Source organism: Botrytis fragariae, assembly GCF_013461495.1.
Source record: "Botrytis fragariae strain BVB16 chromosome Unknown tig00000006, whole genome shotgun sequence".
Taxonomy (NCBI): domain Eukaryota; kingdom Fungi; phylum Ascomycota; class Leotiomycetes; order Helotiales; family Sclerotiniaceae; genus Botrytis; species Botrytis fragariae.
Window position 1 is genome coordinate 2,224,240 of NW_023500988.1, and position 17,495 is coordinate 2,241,734.

At 40.8% G+C, this 17,495-nt stretch overlaps 4 protein-coding genes across 4 annotated transcripts; 2 read left to right on the top strand and 2 right to left on the bottom strand.

Moving 5' to 3' along the window:
• Positions 1–218: 218 nt before the first annotated feature.
• Bfra_001850 (putative extracellular conserved serine-rich protein) lies at positions 219–983 on the top strand (the record flags this gene model as incomplete). Its single annotated transcript, XM_037332275.1, has 1 exon — positions 219–983. One exon carries the CDS (start codon positions 219–221, stop codon positions 981–983), a length of 765 nt encoding a protein of 254 aa, XP_037196429.1.
• A 6,644-nt stretch (positions 984–7,627) lies between these two features.
• On the bottom strand, positions 7,628–8,204 carry Bfra_001851 (uncharacterized protein; the record flags this gene model as incomplete). Its single annotated transcript, XM_037332276.1, has 2 exons — positions 7,628–7,960; positions 8,040–8,204. The coding sequence occupies 2 exons, from the start codon at positions 8,202–8,204 to the stop codon at positions 7,628–7,630; spliced, it is 498 nt and encodes a 165-aa protein (XP_037196430.1).
• A 2,635-nt stretch (positions 8,205–10,839) lies between these two features.
• Positions 10,840–11,292, bottom strand: Bfra_001852 (uncharacterized protein; the record flags this gene model as incomplete). Its single annotated transcript, XM_037332277.1, has 2 exons — positions 10,840–10,969; positions 11,207–11,292. 2 exons carry the CDS (start codon positions 11,290–11,292, stop codon positions 10,840–10,842), a joined length of 216 nt encoding a protein of 71 aa, XP_037196431.1.
• Positions 11,293–14,597: 3,305 nt separating this feature from the next.
• Positions 14,598–15,885, top strand: Bfra_001853 (uncharacterized protein; the record flags this gene model as incomplete). Its single annotated transcript, XM_037332278.1, has 3 exons — positions 14,598–14,823; positions 14,943–15,066; positions 15,180–15,885. The coding sequence occupies 3 exons, from the start codon at positions 14,598–14,600 to the stop codon at positions 15,883–15,885; spliced, it is 1,056 nt and encodes a 351-aa protein (XP_037196432.1).
• Between the last annotated feature and the right edge of the window lie 1,610 nt (positions 15,886–17,495).

Genomic DNA, 17,495 nt, shown 5'->3' on the forward strand with positions numbered 1-17,495 from the left:
TTTCGTACATTTTACTACATTTACTTCACTCAGTCCTCTTTCATTCTTAATCCCACCATCTGCCTCAGCTTCTTCAAAAAACAGACACATTCGTTTTTCTGTTACATCTTAATTGTTCATACACATCTTGTCCTTCGTTCGTGACTATCTAATCAACACTCGCTCAACTACTATTACCAATTTTTAATTCTCCCAAAACAAAACACAACACCTTTACAATGGCTCGTTACGCTCTCGCTTTCACTGCGCTCTTCGCAATTGCTCAAGCAATCAACATCACCTCCCCATCTACTAACGGAGAATGGGATCTCAGCGATGGAGCTCAAACTATCACCTGGACTTCAGTCACTACTGATCCCCAAACCGTCGATATCTACCTCGTCCACATGGCATCCAACCCACCTCTCAGCGATGTTCTCTTCACCAATGTCGATATCACCAAGGGATCTGAGAGTGTTTCCGGTCTCCAATTGCCAACCGGTGGCAACTACCAAATCAACTTCGTTAGCCCAGGAAAGGCAGAGCAAATCTTGGCTCAATCCCAACAATTCACCGTCAATGGAGTAGCCTCCAGTGCAAGCAGCACACTTGCAGGTTACACTGGTGCGTCCTCTACTTCTTCTTCCGCTTCCTCTACCTCCTCTTCCTCATCTTCCTCAAGTGCAACCTCAAGCACTTCGAGTGCTTCTACCTCTGGAACCAGCTCTCTAACCTCGAGCTCAGGATCCGCTTCCGCTTCTTCTACCACCTCTACCGGTACCTCTACCTTCACCTCTACCGGTTCATCCACCACTGTTACCGGTACCACCACCTCCACTGGAACTGGCTTGGTTACCTCTGCCTCCGCTGCTAGCCAAACCTCTTCCGGCGCATCCTCTTCCTCCAGCTCCAGCTCCAGTGCATCTGCATCTGGTAACGGAGCTGCCGCCACTGGTATCCCAATGGTCGGACTTTTGGCTGGTGCCGTTGCTCTTTTCTTGTAAGAGATTTGAGTATACTAGGGGATGGGTGGAGAAGAAGGATGATTATAGAATCGATGGTGTAATGATGAATATCGCAGGATAGGGATCGGAGGATTACTTTTGGAATTTGTATTTTGGTTTTGACTTGTTTGGTCACATCTACTTGGAGACTATGTTTTCAAAAGTAAATGCGTCGTTGAGATTTTATTCTGTACGATAAGACGTATATGAACGAGAACAGCTATAGACTACTTTCACGATTATTCGTGTAATGGATTGGGAGAAAATTAATATTTGGTTTACCATATTTTTCTATCTTTCCATGTTCATCAGTGACAACAAACAAGCAAATGGAACCAATCCCCTCTGAAAGTTAAAACAACTCAAATCATCGTGAAAAATATTAATTGTATCATCCAATTTCCCATCGCATGAACACCCCCCTTCACATCTTCCACTTCTCACTCCTTAACCCCCCAAACCACTCACACACTCCACTCACCAAAGATGCAAACAAACACATTAACATTCCCAGCATCTCCACAATCACGAGGAGAAAAAGAACCTTAAAGAGTAGCACCACCTTAAATCAAGGTTTCTTCTAAAATTTTCATCCCGGTGTGCAAGCAGGTACCCGTAAAAGTTCCCCTGTAGAACCGACTAGCACGCCATGTGGAGATTTGTTCGGCGAGCTATCGTGCTCCACGGCCCACTGATATGGTTTATGGTTAAATTACTCGTTGGGTAATTGGTGATCGGAGGAGAGATCTGTGCGAGTTTTTGTGAGGGGAGTGGTGTGTTGTGTTATTGTTATTGTTATTGTTATTGTGTTGTACTTGAGTTTGTAGGATGTATAAAGCAGAGTTTATTTTCTGGATTAGATGAGTGGGGTGGTAGGTTTATGATGTATGATGTACATATGTACTAGGGATCTGTTTGTTGTTTTGGCGGAAGATTGATGAGACGGATTAACAATTATTTAGTATTTGTTAGAACCTTACCATTACCAATTTCACGGGAAGGCACCTGATGGAAATGCTAATGGAGTGCAGCATTACACTATTCGAGGCGTGTTTTTGCTAGATTCAATACATAAGTAGCTAGTCGGTTCTTGTGATAAGCATAATAGTACACCTCATAATACAATAAACGCTTCCCCTTTCTCAAATTCAAAAATTATATACACCTAGGTAGCCAGTCGTGACATTTACATCCCGCCAAATCATACTTTTCATGCACTGGATATGCAGAGGTACAGAACACAGCATATTCACGCTCCGGCTAGGGCTTGTAGGCTGTATCCAAACTCGGTGCTTGGGACGGACCTGAGTTGTGACACTGAGGAGATTTGTGCGACGGGGGTGAGATTAATGCAGGAGATCGTATTTAGGGCTGAGAATATTCCGCTTTTATGAATGGAAGATTTGGTGCTGAGTATAAATATACGATGCTGACTTTTCTTTAATCTTTGATTCAGAAGGCTCTGATAAGAGTTCCCCATTTATGAGCGTGCTTGCTTTTGGCTTTGTATTCTTGTTTAGTTCTTAAAAAGAGTATGCTCTCCCCGCCGCAATAGTGTAGTTCACAGGTTCAGTGGCCTGAAATACATAAATACACAATTGGGCGAACCATCTTTCATGATCAAGCTGATACAATGGCTTCCTTTCACCAGCAAATCTCCTTTTGAGCAAGTGTTCATGATATACTGTCGTACCCAAATAGAAGGACATTTTATATGCCTCAATCTCTATACCCTGGGTACTCTGTCTCAAATGTCAGCATGCAACCCAAGAACGACGAACATAGTAATGATCGATGGGACATACGTTTCAGAATTACCTGAATCATCGAGCTGTTGTCTTGGAGGATCAATCCTTTTTCCTCCTCTACGTTTTGATTTGTGTCAGATATTCTCGTGTCGTATTGTACGTGTTGGAGAGGAGGCTGGGATGGATAGGGATTTAATGTCAATTTCTTTCGTCAGACGAGTAAGACTTTGTGCTGTTGAGTGTGAGATTGTCTCTGTTTGACGTAGGTTCTTGTCAAATTCAAGCATACATGAACGCTTTTGCCTTTCCTTTAAATCCATCGTGGTAATGCATACCACATTCAATTAGTGCAAGGCTGGGTTCAAGAAATGGTCATTGTTGGAATCTTTCCTCGGCTGCCAATGTTGTCTATCATCAAATTCCAAGTGCAACAATGATAATAGCTCATGCTTGAGATCTGACGCCAGCGACGAGTGGATGATTAGAACAGCATGACTTCATGTTTAGCGTTCAATGATTATCTCAAAAGGGTACATCTTATCATATTCCTCATTGGCTTTGAAAGCAACTATTTTTTTCCTGATTCGTGTTAGGAAATGTTTCATATTGGAGCCTCCCTCCCCTGCATTGAATTGATTCTACCCCGCCGATTTTTGCTCTTTTCAAAAGAAAAGTTGCAAGTTTTATATACCCAGTCATTGCTTGGAAGTCGGGGTACAGGGCTGGAATCTGTTGATCCTCCAAGCCCCTATAGTTGACAATGCGGGAATGATACACGCGAAGACAATGAACTGGTGACGTGCTATCATACCCATCCTCATCGACCCCTCATCTCCGTATCACAGATATCACATAAAATTCTGGCATTTGAGTACTTCTTGCCTATCTATAGAAGTCTTTGTAGCTTGCAGGTTCTAACAGAGTAACAAAGAATGCAGGTCAGGAATATATCGTGGTATGAACTGGAGTGATAGGTAAGATAAGCCAGTATAGAATCAGCGTTGTTTGGAGCCTTTCCAGAAACATTTATACATCTACCGCAGATCATAGCCTTTGGAGAAAGTTATCTCCTTCTTCCCCATCTCGACGATGAGGGGTTGAGTACAATGGACCTCGCCGACAGTAATTACTATTATATATCAGGGTAAACAATTGCAATTCGCAATGAAAGGGATATCCAATATACATCGAGGACACAATCATCAATTTTCCTTATATGTTAGAATTGGCTGACGGGGCAAACTATCTACAATATTGAATTTATCAGCATATACAAATCTTTTCCATACGATATAAATGACAGAGTATCCAATTGCCCGGATTACAATCCAACAATATAATAAGTTTGAATGTTTAAAAACAATTAGAAATCTAAAAAATAGTTTAATATTCTAATCAAATTCAATATCTCAGATGATCTGAATATTCTAATTAGTTTAAGAATTTCATCATTTTCATTATTGAACTACTATCCAAACTTTTGAATACTCTGCTATTAAATAGTAACTAAACAATTATTACTCATACATGATTCCCTATTCAATACAATACTCAAGAAGATATTTCGTCTTCATTTCTACCAAATCAAACAAGCCAATCAAATTAATTATTCATTAAAGTTTTCCATCACCTCCTTTCGTAGCCGAAATTCTTGCTTCTCATTTACAGACTCACACTCGATACCCAGAGCAGAAATTAGCGATCCCTGAAATCTTGATGCGAACTTGCAATTTCTTCATACTTACTCTACTATCCTCATATCGATATCAACATTGAATGTAAATTAACGGCCTTGATTGCCTATGAGAGGAAGGATGCATGGCACTTCATATCTAATAATCAGATCAAATTGCCACCTATAGCTAATCCCCTCCTCCAGAGCATAAGGTCTAACTAGCTAGGGAATTTATCAAAATACTCCTCTACACCACAAGGAAATTCTACAGTCGTCTTGTACGGGAATCTGCATCCCAGATATTCAGCTGTAATCCTACCATACAATTTTCTTTTATTACTTTTTTCAATTACCATTCTTTTGGGATATGTCTACGATGACCGTTTGTATTTCCTTGGGGTCCTATTCATATCCATATCCTCGCTGTGCTACATACCCATCATCTTGTGACCGTGTCGCGCGTGACTTCCTCGAACCATTCTCACGTTTCCATTTGAAAGAATAATTTCCCTTCCCGTCATCGAGGACTGTTAGTTTATAGGCCTCGTTTATCCTCATTGCTTCACTGGCAAATTTTCTTACTTGGCTTTGATTAAGCTTGAGATGGCGAGGTTCCTCCAAGTTCAATCGATCCTTATGCGTGACAGCTCTCGGGCGAAGTTTATGATCAACCTCGTGAATGATCGGATTAAGCGTCTTGATGATTTATTGGCCTTCCCTCTCTCGTGTTTCCTCCAAATTCAGTACATTCTCAGAGGACAAGGAAGTGTAATGTGAGGATTGAGTGGCTGCTTTGGTATGAGATCTAGGCATTGTCTCAGTGTAAGGGCTTGAGATGTCAAGATCTGAGTTTGAATTTGGTATTTTGCAAAATGTAGTTTGGATTTACGAAATTATAATAATGGATATTTGAGCTTCGAAATCTTTGTTGTGTTCTTAGTAGGTAGGTATGTTAATAATAAAGAGTAGAAAGTTGACGTTCGTATTGTAGAAGGTTGTGAAAATACTCCGAGGTATTCATATTGTAATTTTTAACATGAATTTTCGTGCCTACGATGGAAACCTGCCTTGATAACCAACACTCGGGATCATCATGACATAGGCTACAATACATTGTTCAAAGAGGATGGATAGAGATGGTTATGGGTTATGGTCGTTCTTTGTTAGGTAGACATGACCAAAAAGAAGACCAGTTTTATAACGTTCACTCAATGCATCGGACCTAAATGCATCGAAAACACTTTCATAACTTCCTCCCCCTTCCATTCAGAGGGAGACCTAGATCTCTTCCTCATACACTCACTTACCTATCAGCCTACCTTGATATTCATAAGCGACGATGAAGATCGAATATTCTCCTTCCTAGCTACCCGGGCTCTACATAAGCGAAAAGACGGGCAGAATTCGAGTATCCTTAGGAAAGACTTCATTAATTGGATTATAATTCATTTCAGATTCAACATTAATATCTAAAGGAACGAAACGAAAATTTGAGCTTTTTCTTATATCGAAAACTAGGATTATCTGTATTTGATATTTTATTGAAGAGAGATCCAATTATTGAAGTCCTTCTAAGGGGTACTCAATCTCCGCCCGTGTTATTCGATTATACAGAGCCGGGTCCTATCATAAATTTTGAGAATACCATCTGCACAACAAAATAACCCAAAAACAAACGTCATGAAATAATCAAATAAATACCTACTTAGGAAAGACTACATATCTTCAAACTCAACCACCCAACCTACTTCACTTCCCCGCCTAAATGCAAAATAATATATACCGCTCATCTCACCATCTCACTCCCCTCTCCCCTCTCAATCTAACCCACCAAATCTCTAGATAACAAACCCATCTGTACCTACCTTTATATAAGCGAAAAAACAACCGGAAATTGACTGTTCGATCTCGATATCACTTATTTCATTGAATCAATAATTCTATTCAAAATAAACATTAAAATTTGAAAAGAGCATACGAAAACTTGAGCCCTTTTTTACTTGAAGTATCAGAATTACTATTATTTAATACTATATCAAAAACATATCTATCTGACTTGTTAAAGTTCTGTGAAATGGTGGTCAATTCCCACCTGTTATTTCGCTGGTGTAGAGCTACCCATTGAGCCGCCCTCACTCTGAAAGGGAAAACAGGCACACCAAACCCGCCAAAATCGAGACTTTCTTTAAAACACTATTATTTCAAAATTGAATAACAGTGTAGAAAGATATTATGAGATGAGTGAAATAGAGATATTTCATAATTTGTAAGCTCTTTAATAGGACACTTCAATTAAAATCAAAAATATTGATTGAAAATTTAAAAAGAGAATTTTGAAAGTGATGCTGTCTTCTTGGTCTGTCTGTAAAATCATTCAGAGTGAGCCACCCCACCCTACCAATTCCCATCCTAAAACCCAAGTCCCGCACGTTGCAAAAATATAAATTTAAACAACCTGCTCAACTTTCACATTCAATACATACTCAATAATTGAATTCAACAGCCCGTTTGGCTTAGCGGTAAAGCGCATCACTAGTAATGATGAGATCCTAGGTTCGATTCCTAGAACGGGCAATTACAGGAGATCACAGCATCTCCTTTCTTTTGTCTTTTGGGTGGTTATGGATTTTTTGTAGTACTTTTGTTGTTCTGAGGGAGTTTTTTTGGTTGGGGTTGGTTGGAGAGAAGTTTTTGAGGAAGGGGGAGGAGGATTGGTGGGGAAGGAGACAGGTAGAGGAGAGGAGGGTGTTAAGCCGATTAGATATCTAGATAATAGGTAAGGATGAATGCTCAAGTACCAAGCAAAAGTACCAAGATATAAAAAGTTCATAAATATAAACATAAATCCATACATTTCTCATAAAAAGGGTATCGAAACAATCAAGCTAAAACTAAACTATTCTGGTATCCACCCAACATTTCTTCTTTCTTTCCCTTTGCTCTCCGCATCAAAATGGTATATTTCGCAACTAAAACAGAAAGAAAATATCTCCTCTCCCGACGTCCCTAACCTCCATCTTCGGTTGTTGGATTTTATATGTGTAGGTAGGTAGGTTAAGTAGGTCTTCGAGATGATCATCGAGGACTTCATAAATTCTTGGTATCCATCCGTGGTACCTGACCCATGGTAAACCAAAAGAAAACGCCACTCTCGCTCCTAACCGATCAAGAAGCGCAAGATACCATTCCCATCATATCTCCCCCTCTCACTCACCCCCTCCTCAAACCCCCGGACTTCCACTCCTCCCCCTCGCCCTTCCTGTCCACCTAGTCCTCTTTTCCCTACTCCAAAAAAGCACCATCCCCGCCACACTCCCCGCCCACAACAGCGCATTTACCAAATCGACCCACACTGCATTTTTCATCCTCTGTACGCCTGCATCCCCTTCCGCTTTCTCACCTATATACATATTTCCAAAGAGACCGAACAGGGCGATCCAGAGGATAAAGAGGACGGCATCCCAGAGGAAGAGAACGGGGATGAGATTGAAGAGGGGAATGAGGTGCAGGAGTGAGGTGAGCGCAGAGAGGGTACCGGTTATGACGGCGTAGACCTGGATGAGGAGTTAGTTGTGGTCTAGGAATTTTGGGGGGATTTGGGGAGAGGGAGGGAGAAGGGGAAGGAAGATATACCCATTTTCCATCTGAATATTTATGCTGTTTATTCGCATTTGCGAGATCGGTTCCATATAATCCGATGACTGTGAGCGCCAATACGAATTGGAGAAATCGCCATAGAGCGTGTGTAGTACGTCCCACGCCGTATCCGAGCGGATTGATACGTTCGAGGATGGACATTTTTGGTTGTTTGTGTGCTTGTTTATTCGCGTGTTGGTGTGTTGTATTTTGAGGGAGGAGTGTAAGTGGGTTGAAAAGTTGGTAAGTACGTAGTCGTCGTATTGTGTGAATTCGAAGAGATGGATAGAGGATATTCTTCTGATATCAAATCCTCGTATGACGTTTTCGAAGGTATTCACAAAATGATTCTGTTAAGGAAGGTGAATCCTTCTCCTTTGCTTTCCTTTCCTCTCCTCTCCTATCCTCTCCTTCAACTCGTAAATTCTTACACAGGGACAATCTCGTATCTTGTATATCCTCTAGATCAAAATCGAAATCAGATTCAAAATCAAAAGTAAATAAACCAAACCAAAACCACAATCACCTTCTATCTTTCTCTCTGTCCTTCCTTCGTTACATTTAAAACTCTCAAAAACCAACCACAAAAGCAAGCAAATTAATTATCTCTCTTTCTCTCTTCAAATCTTTCAAATTCGTATTCTCATCAATTGTCTTCCCAAAGAAAAGTATCATAAATAATAAAAACAAATTCGCAATCCCCTTCTTTCCTTTCTTATATCAACCACCTCTCTATATATAATCTAACCCGACCGCAAACCACAACCAGCCCGCCAGCCATAATCTTGTTTTTATACATATACCTTCCCACTTCCAACATCGAATTTCAGCCAATCCAGCAAACACCAATGAAAAAAAATCCGACCTAAAAATCCACCGCGGTTACCCTATCATGTCCTATCTTGACCTACCCTACCCTACCCTATCCCATCCTGCTACACACATGTACGAGACCTACCACAATAAGTATCTGTAACAAATAACGAATCACGAATCTCAAGAGCAAATCATGAAACCCAATCACAGATCCTCCCATTCTCCCATCCTCTCACCCTTTCATTCTTCAAAAATTCTCCCACTCTAGAAATCCAACGTCTGTTCTCCAAACCCTGGATTTGTTGCGCCATCTTTTCTCGCGGGTGTCGTAAGTACCATCTATCTATATCTTTTTTCCCAATCACCCCCCAAACGATGACGAAATATCCATCCATCATCCATTAATTTGTTGGTTAACCCATCCATCCACCCATTCATCCAGCCCTGTCTGGCTCCCGCAGCCCACAAGTCCGCTTACAAAAATTTCATATTAGCCTTGTAAAAGTGGGATAAATAGATACCTAGATAGATAGATAGATGAGGAATCCCATCCCATCTCATCCCATCACATCACATTATAAGAATCACGATACCGACCTATGGACACACTCCACCCATCAAGAAAATTCAAGCGTATGAGGGATACATTTAGGTACGTGCGTGTGTGTGTGTGTGTACAAGGAATGCGATGTATGATGATAGGACATGATGTGATGTGATGAAAACATCCATACATTGGAGAGACACAATGCTTGGTAGTGATTCCGTGTCGGAGACGGGTGTGCCCGATGATGCATGCTATGCCCTACGGTATGAACGAACGAAAAGTATAATTTGCGGGTTCATTTTTTCAATTTTTAATTTGGGGATCTTGGGGTTGATTTGGTCGTGAGAGATGAGAGGTGATGAGATGAGATGAGATGAGGTACCCAGGTACCTAGCAGTCTAATAGATGCATGTGGAGAGGGAATAAACTTAATGCCTACTTTGTACAGCGATGAATGGAATAGTTGGGCACGGAATGGTATATTTAATTTGGGATTACTGGGTACGTTTTTATCATTATGATTTTGTCCTGCATATAGAGGATTAATATCGTTCGAGAAAATGTTGAAAAAAATCATTCCACATTATATATCATTTGTCAATATAACCTTACCTAACCAGTGTCCATCCGCTCAATCAACCCCTTCATATCAATCGGTAAAACATCCATCACAAAGCCCTATCGTAATCCCCTACTCCCCCGAATATCAAACGAAGTATCCATATTCGTATCCATATCTGTATCCACGATGGGTATTTCTCCACCTTCATTTTCGAATTTTCTGCAACTCGGAAATTTGAGATTAACAGGAATAAATTTCTGTACGAGAAAAATAAAGGGTTGTTTGCTGTTCTCACATCTAACTATCTATAAATTCAAGCTTTGAAAATTCTAAAAAACTAAGAACACCAAAAAGATATCGACGTCGGCATGATTCGAACATGCGCCCCGAAAGGAATTGATTTCTAGTCAATCACGTTAACCACTCCGTCACGACGCCCGATTGGGTTTGTTGCAAATTGGCTGGATTAGATATGTTTTATTACCGTTCATGATCAACTTTTTTTTGTTCTTCTCTTAATTGTGTCTACCGTGTAGCTTCAATGTCCGAACGAAACTGAGTATGGAGACTACCGTCCTTGCAGTTCAACATTTTCTGGGTCTTGTGTTTGCTGCAATTAGTAGTTGTGTAGTTATGTCAACTCACCTGGGCTGGTTGACTCTCTTCCAACGTCTTGTTTCCACCATTTAGACTTGGAGTATCGATATGCCTGGTAGGGAGATAAATTGATACTCCCGAGTCGCGACTGAAGTGCATGATGAATTTATTGTGAAAGCGATGATATCGCGAATGCTCGCTCACCAGCCAAAAGCAGGGGTGCCCTTCTGACTTCAATATATTCATCAGTGGTCAGATATTGAAAATATTAAAGGTCATGTCATCAGACTGACTAAAAAGTAATTATTCGTCCATCTGCATTGGCCAAATGACTTTAAGTTCCAATTAAAGGTTGGTGCTTTGACTTCATGACGGCGTTGAGAACTACCGAGGAGTGTCGAAGACCTCAACCAAAGTATTACACACATGTGCCGAATCTCGCATATTTTGACAGAGTCCAAGACGTGAAGGGGTCAGGCTTATGGGAGAAGCATTGGATGTGTGGCAAATTTTCAGACAGTTTGAATGGAGACAACCTCGCTGAGAGTCAGTCCATTTCGGCACTCGCGGTTTGATGGTTATTGTGTGTACTTTCTTCAGATTGATCCTCTCCAGGATAGAAATGAACTACCAAAATTAAACCCGGCAGTCCAAATAGAAGCTTTCTCCATGAACATATCAGTACCCAAAATTGCAACATTCACAATTAACAATGGAACCTCTTTCATGTTTCATGGTGGGAATCAAGTGGTGATGAGACCCAAGCGCAAGAGGCGATGGTTCATGCTTTATCATAAATATGTTGTGTAAATGTCAATCTTTTGGATAATACCGTGAGACACTACGCCTTGCGTATATCTGTGCCACGAAACCACGAGTCGGATCACGACACGAGAAGATACCGCACTTTGAACTCAACGTTATAACTTGGCGAGGCTGCATACTAATGCGAAAAATCACAAAGATCTTCTTCAGCCTTTCCGCAAGAGAAAGATGACTCCGGAAGAGAAAGTATTGAATGAAGGTGTAAGGTTTACCGTGAGACAAGGCGCCCAACCAAACCCAAACAGCGGCAGATCAACAGACTATCCATATTGGTAATGATTACAATCTATTATCTTTCAAGTTTCACCTATCCACTAAGATATGATTGGTAAACATTTTTAAGGGTTCAACTCCGTGAGGTGTGATATGTCATAGCCTCAACGCCATGAAGGTAGAGAAGATAGCGACGTGGTGGTTGCAATATCGATGTTGGCGAATCTGAATATGGCAATAATCGACATTGATTTGGTATCAACTGTGGATCTTTCGGGAAGGAGAACTACTTACGATGCGAGCGATGTACAACAACGCCCCCATGAAACTTTTTCTAAAAGATGTTGGGCATCGTGATATGTTGCAGAGAGTAGGGTCTTTGCATGATACATACTCTGTACATTACCGCCACAAGATGTACCGAATTATGGGGCATAATTCTTCAAAGAATAGTCGGTAGGTTAGCATTACATGCGCTACTGAGAAGGATGAGAGAGAAGGGAAAGGTGGCGACCTCACCTGTTGGTGCCTATGTAGATAAATCAGAAAACAACACAGCCGCGTTGTGTTTCAAGAAACGAAAGGAATTGCAAGCCGACCCACAGATTAAGTTGTTTAAAGGATTTAGATAGCATCGTCTCGTCCAAGAGTACAGCCACGAGTGACGACAGCAACCGAGGGTTTTCTTCACCCTTCCATATATGGTGTGGAGTTGGCAGATCAATCATTCATCATCCAAACGAGGAAACGGGAGTACCGGATGATGAGTCTAATGTATTTTAATAGCGGCAATTTGTCAAATTGAGAGACATGATTGATACATTTTGGCAGAGGGGAGAAGAGGAGGAGGAGGAGGAGGGCTCGAGGAGGGGATATTTTGAATATGGATGATACTCGGGTACGTAAACGTAAGATTATGTATGATGTATGATGTGTGATGTATTGTGATTTTCTTTCCTCAAGAGTGTCATGTAATGTAGTCGAGGATGTAGTCGAGGATGTAGTCGAGGATGTACACTCGATATAATTATATCATCAATCATCTCCTTTGAGGAGTGTCATAAAATGTATTTAGTAGATATTACAGAGTTTTGCTATAGTCGGGGGTTAATTGTATCAACAGTATCAATCATCCGGGAATAAATTGATATCTCATTTTTCTATGTGCACTGACATCATCGTCACCAGCACCAGAAGTATAAACAACAAAACGCCTACCCATTACCTACCGACCTCTGCACCCAAAATCGACCGTTTTGTTTCAATCATCACACACCCGGTCTTTCCACCCTTCACTCGACCCTTGACCCTTTCTGCAGATCTTGCGGAGATTCATCAGAAGGGAGATGATACGACTTTTTTTTCCCTCCATATTTTTTCATATTTGACTCATTCTAATTAAAAAAAATATAGAGGAGAGAAGGGAAGAGAAAGAAAGAAGGAAAGGAAAAGGAAAGAAAATTTCACTTTGACAACGAAGATTAAAATAACAAAGAAAGAAAGCAAGAAAGAAAGAAAGAAATAAATCAATAAATAAATAAGATATAATAAACAAATAAACAAATGCGATATAATATGATATTACCTATATAGGAACACAAGATCCAAGCACAAGGAGGGAAGAGGGAATTCATTCTTGACTTCACTCTTCTCTCGATTATTAAAGTAGACTTCACTTCTGTCTTGTACCAAACTTCACCTTCTCTTAAAGTAGACTTTACTCTTCTTTTATACTAGACTTCACTGTTCTCTTGTCTCAAAGTCCGCCTTCTCTTGTATCAAACTACAATTCCTCTCTGTCAAACCATACCTCACTCGTCCTTGTCATAGCAAAGTATATTCTTCATGTCTACCTACCTACCTACCTAGCATTGAAGTTCATTCCCATATCTACTAGGTATCTTATCGTACATTCCTTAGATATCCTCTTGCAACAAGGTCCAAGGAACAAAACCAACCACCAAGAAGCATCAGTCCTTCACCACCACCACCCATTCATTGATCATATCAAAAACATCCATCAATCAGAGAAAGAGACAAGAAATTGATTTCGGCACCAAGATCCGAAACATAATCACATTGGGCTTGCCGTTATTTCCTTCCCATATACACACTTTACCTGTTCTTGATTAGACCTTTGGATTTTCATAAGCATTAACGAACGAACACATGAAAAGAGGATCTAATCACTTACGACTTTACGACGATCTTACCTTCTCCCTTTCCTTCCCCAACGTTGTGAAAACAAAAATAAAGCAAGAGACACATTCAAGACGAGGCAGAAGAGAAAGTTAAAGTGGACTACATATATATACCAATACATAGACACATACACATACACATACACATCACAACTACATGGTTCATATCACACAACGACGCATCCTCACACGCTGCACAATAAAAAGATACGAGACTCACCAAACTTGCGAAAATCGACGCCAATAACCATACCTGAACCATACCTAAACCATAACCCTTGGGAAAAGCAAGAAAGTGGACAACCTTTATTGACTTACCACCACTTACCGCGCACCACTTACCACTTACCAAACCCAATTTCGTACTCGAGCACTCGTCGGTACCGCTCCATCACTTGACTGTGAAGTTTCATCAAATCCACCAATTACCATTCAATCAACTATTGGAGTGGCCCCAGTGTGATTAGATTACCTTGCGCAAGACCCTCCGTCTACATTTGGGTAGATCACGATTCACGATTCACGAATTAACTCAATTTACGATTCAAGGTAGCTACTTGGGTGCATCGCTACTAGCTACACACACATAACCAACTGACCGAACGAAACGGACACGCGAATTCCTACGCCAAGAAAAAGAGACCATCTGCATTGCCCCAGGAAATTCAAATCCGAACTAAATACCTACCTACCTGCCTACCTACGTATCTACTACCTCCCTCGCTCCCTGGTTATATGAATGAATGTACAAAAGAGAATTACCCGCCGACCATTTGTCTATACTTCGACACAAAATGGCCAGTCATCGTTCCTATAAGACCTCTTCTTACTTTCCTACAAATGGGAGTAGAGATACTTCCCATCGTCCTCATATCAAACCATCCTATTCATCATCTTCCTCGGATGAAGATATTATTGCGTCTTTAAAAGGTCTTGCCATACAATCAAGGACCAAAGAAATCACTAGTACTAGTAATAGTAGTACAAACTCTCCACGTTGCGGTACTCCCGGCACACAAGGTATGTTACGCTTTTACTTTTCAGTGCAAGCCTTTCCCGCATTCTATCAAGCCGCCCCGCCACCACCTACGACTTAGACAAAAGGGTCCAAGCTAACTCGTGATTTGGCAACTATAAAGTTGAAACGATATCTACTACATTCGATACTCCAAAGAAAAGCGATTCCATTCCAATTTCCTGCGGTCAATCTACAAGACGAACTCGAGTTTACACACCATTGACAGGTCGTGGAGAATTACCAGGGTAAGCATGATTTGATTGTCATACCTCAAGTTTCCGAATTGAGCATGAAAGCATAGCAAGGACTATGCCAGGAAATTATTGTGGCATTGTTGTTCTGACAAAATGATTTATAGAGGATATTTTCCCGGATTTGCAGACGAAAACCCAGAAACTCTCAAATCAACAATTCTACTATCAACTTCACGTTCTAAAAATTCACCAGAAATGCAACCAATTACAATCTCTTCCATGTCATCGCCAATGGATTCACCAGCTTCTGATACCACTGTTCGTGGACCTCCTTCGATTGTCAACTCTCCATTCACTCTACCAGAAACGTTAGTTATTCCAAAAGGAAAATACTATCCTTCGAACTATAAGCCATCACCAACATCTCCCCTCCCGGTACCCCTCACGAGCATCCCTTCGTCAATATTAAATGGGGCCAATCTTCAACTTCCTCCCAAAAGTCAACGTCAAAAATCTTCAAATCCACATCATCAAAGGAAATCCTCAGACGTTAAACGAAAACTACAAAAGTACCAAAAAGATATGATTGAACAAGCACGTATGGTACATGCTTCAGTAGTTTCTACACCTGGGGGATCCGCACCAGGATCAAAGCCTATCAGTCCTAGATTGCTTCCTTTAGGTAGTCCCGGTCCCATCACACCATTTGAATTGGAAGAAAGTTCTGGGTATTTGATTGCCGGTCAAATGCGATCGGGTGGATTAGCTGAAGGTGGATTGATAGAGAATGAAGCGGTTGCAAGAATGATTCGAATGGAAGAAGAAAGACGAAGACGAGAGGGGCAAAGTTCACCAGCTGCTCGAGTTTGAAGGAGTTCGGAATTTTTGAACAGAATGGGGTGTTCAGCCACACGGTTTCTTCCGACATATCCGGAGAATGATCAACTCCTTCGATCACGATTTGCAAGATTACGCATCTCGCATTGAGCGATTGCATCAAAATACCCCGCACATTTCATTCGGTTCCCCACACTTTATCCAAAAAAAAAATTATTGATACTTTGCATGAACTTCCCCCACAAAATATCACTCTACACGTCAGCACGTACCGGATAGCTTTTTACACTTCTTGTTTCAACATTCATCACGCATCAGATACCTTTTCACTCTTCTTGTTTCGACATGAATCACGAATCACGAATCATTCACGGCCCCTTTTTTCTTTGTCAATTTGATATCCAATACTGTTTTTACCGCATATCACATGGTCAATCAATAGGAATTGACTAAACTCTACTCATTCTTTTTTATCTCTGACTTAAATACCAAGTGCTGGTATATTAGCTTTATTTTTGCATTCTCTCGCGTAGGGGTTTAAGGTTGTAGTCTTTTTTCCCTTTGGTTTAGTTTAGCATGGTGATAGAGTCTGGGTTGGGATGGGTTGGCTAGGATGGGGAGGAGAGGAATCTGGGTAGGGTTTGGCGTTGCTGGTCAAAATCAAATCTTGCACATGGGATTTCTCATTTTGAATCGGGGAAAATTATAGATTGGGGGTGGGCTGGGCTGGGCTGGGACGGAACGGAATGGATCGAAATGGAGGAAATGCTAGATGCGTGTTGAGCGTCATCTTGCTTTGATGGGGGTTGGAGATGCTAGAGTATGTTTTGGGATGGGATAGTTTAGCACGGGATCGCATAGCATAGAATAGCATAGCAGAGGATGAAAATAGCTTGAGAATTCATTACATATTTTATATTCATGAGGCTGTTTGTGCATGTGTGAGTTTACTTGTATTTGTGTGTGTATCCGTGTCTGTGTTTGGGATTCTGCGTTCTCGAGAGTGGTACTGAAGGTGATGGTGACGGTGATGGTGATAGTATGCAGTATGTAGGTATCGTGGGCTTAAGCTGAAGTTGAAGTTGAGCTGGGGTTAAAGTTGATATGTATATGTATATATATAGACTTGACTTGTCTTTAGATTAATTTGCTAGAATCAAGCTCAAGCCGATGGCTGTGGCTGTGGCTGCTGTAGCTGCGAAAGAGAACTAAATGGAGGAGTAGAGGCAGAATTTGTGAGTTTGTGAGTATGTGAGTTTGTGAAAGTGATTTGATTTTATTTGATTTTATTTTATTTTATTTTATTTTATTTTATTTGACTGTTAGTGTTCTTGTGTGCATAGATACTAGATTGTATGGAAGACTAGGTGGTTATTGGAGATGTTGGTTGTATGGTTTGGTTGGTAGGTAGGTGGGTGAGTTGGATAGTTGGATTGGAAATTGGGAATTGGGAATTGGGAATTGGGAATTGGATTGATATAAAGAGAGAAAAAGAGGAAGAGTATTTATATACTCGTGTATTTGTATATATGGTAGATACTAAGTAATAGATAGTTGGAAGGTTGAGAGATTAAGAGATGAAATGCAGATATTTGGATTGTGTGAATTTGGATTTGATGGGAGAGGGAATAAGGGGGAAGAGG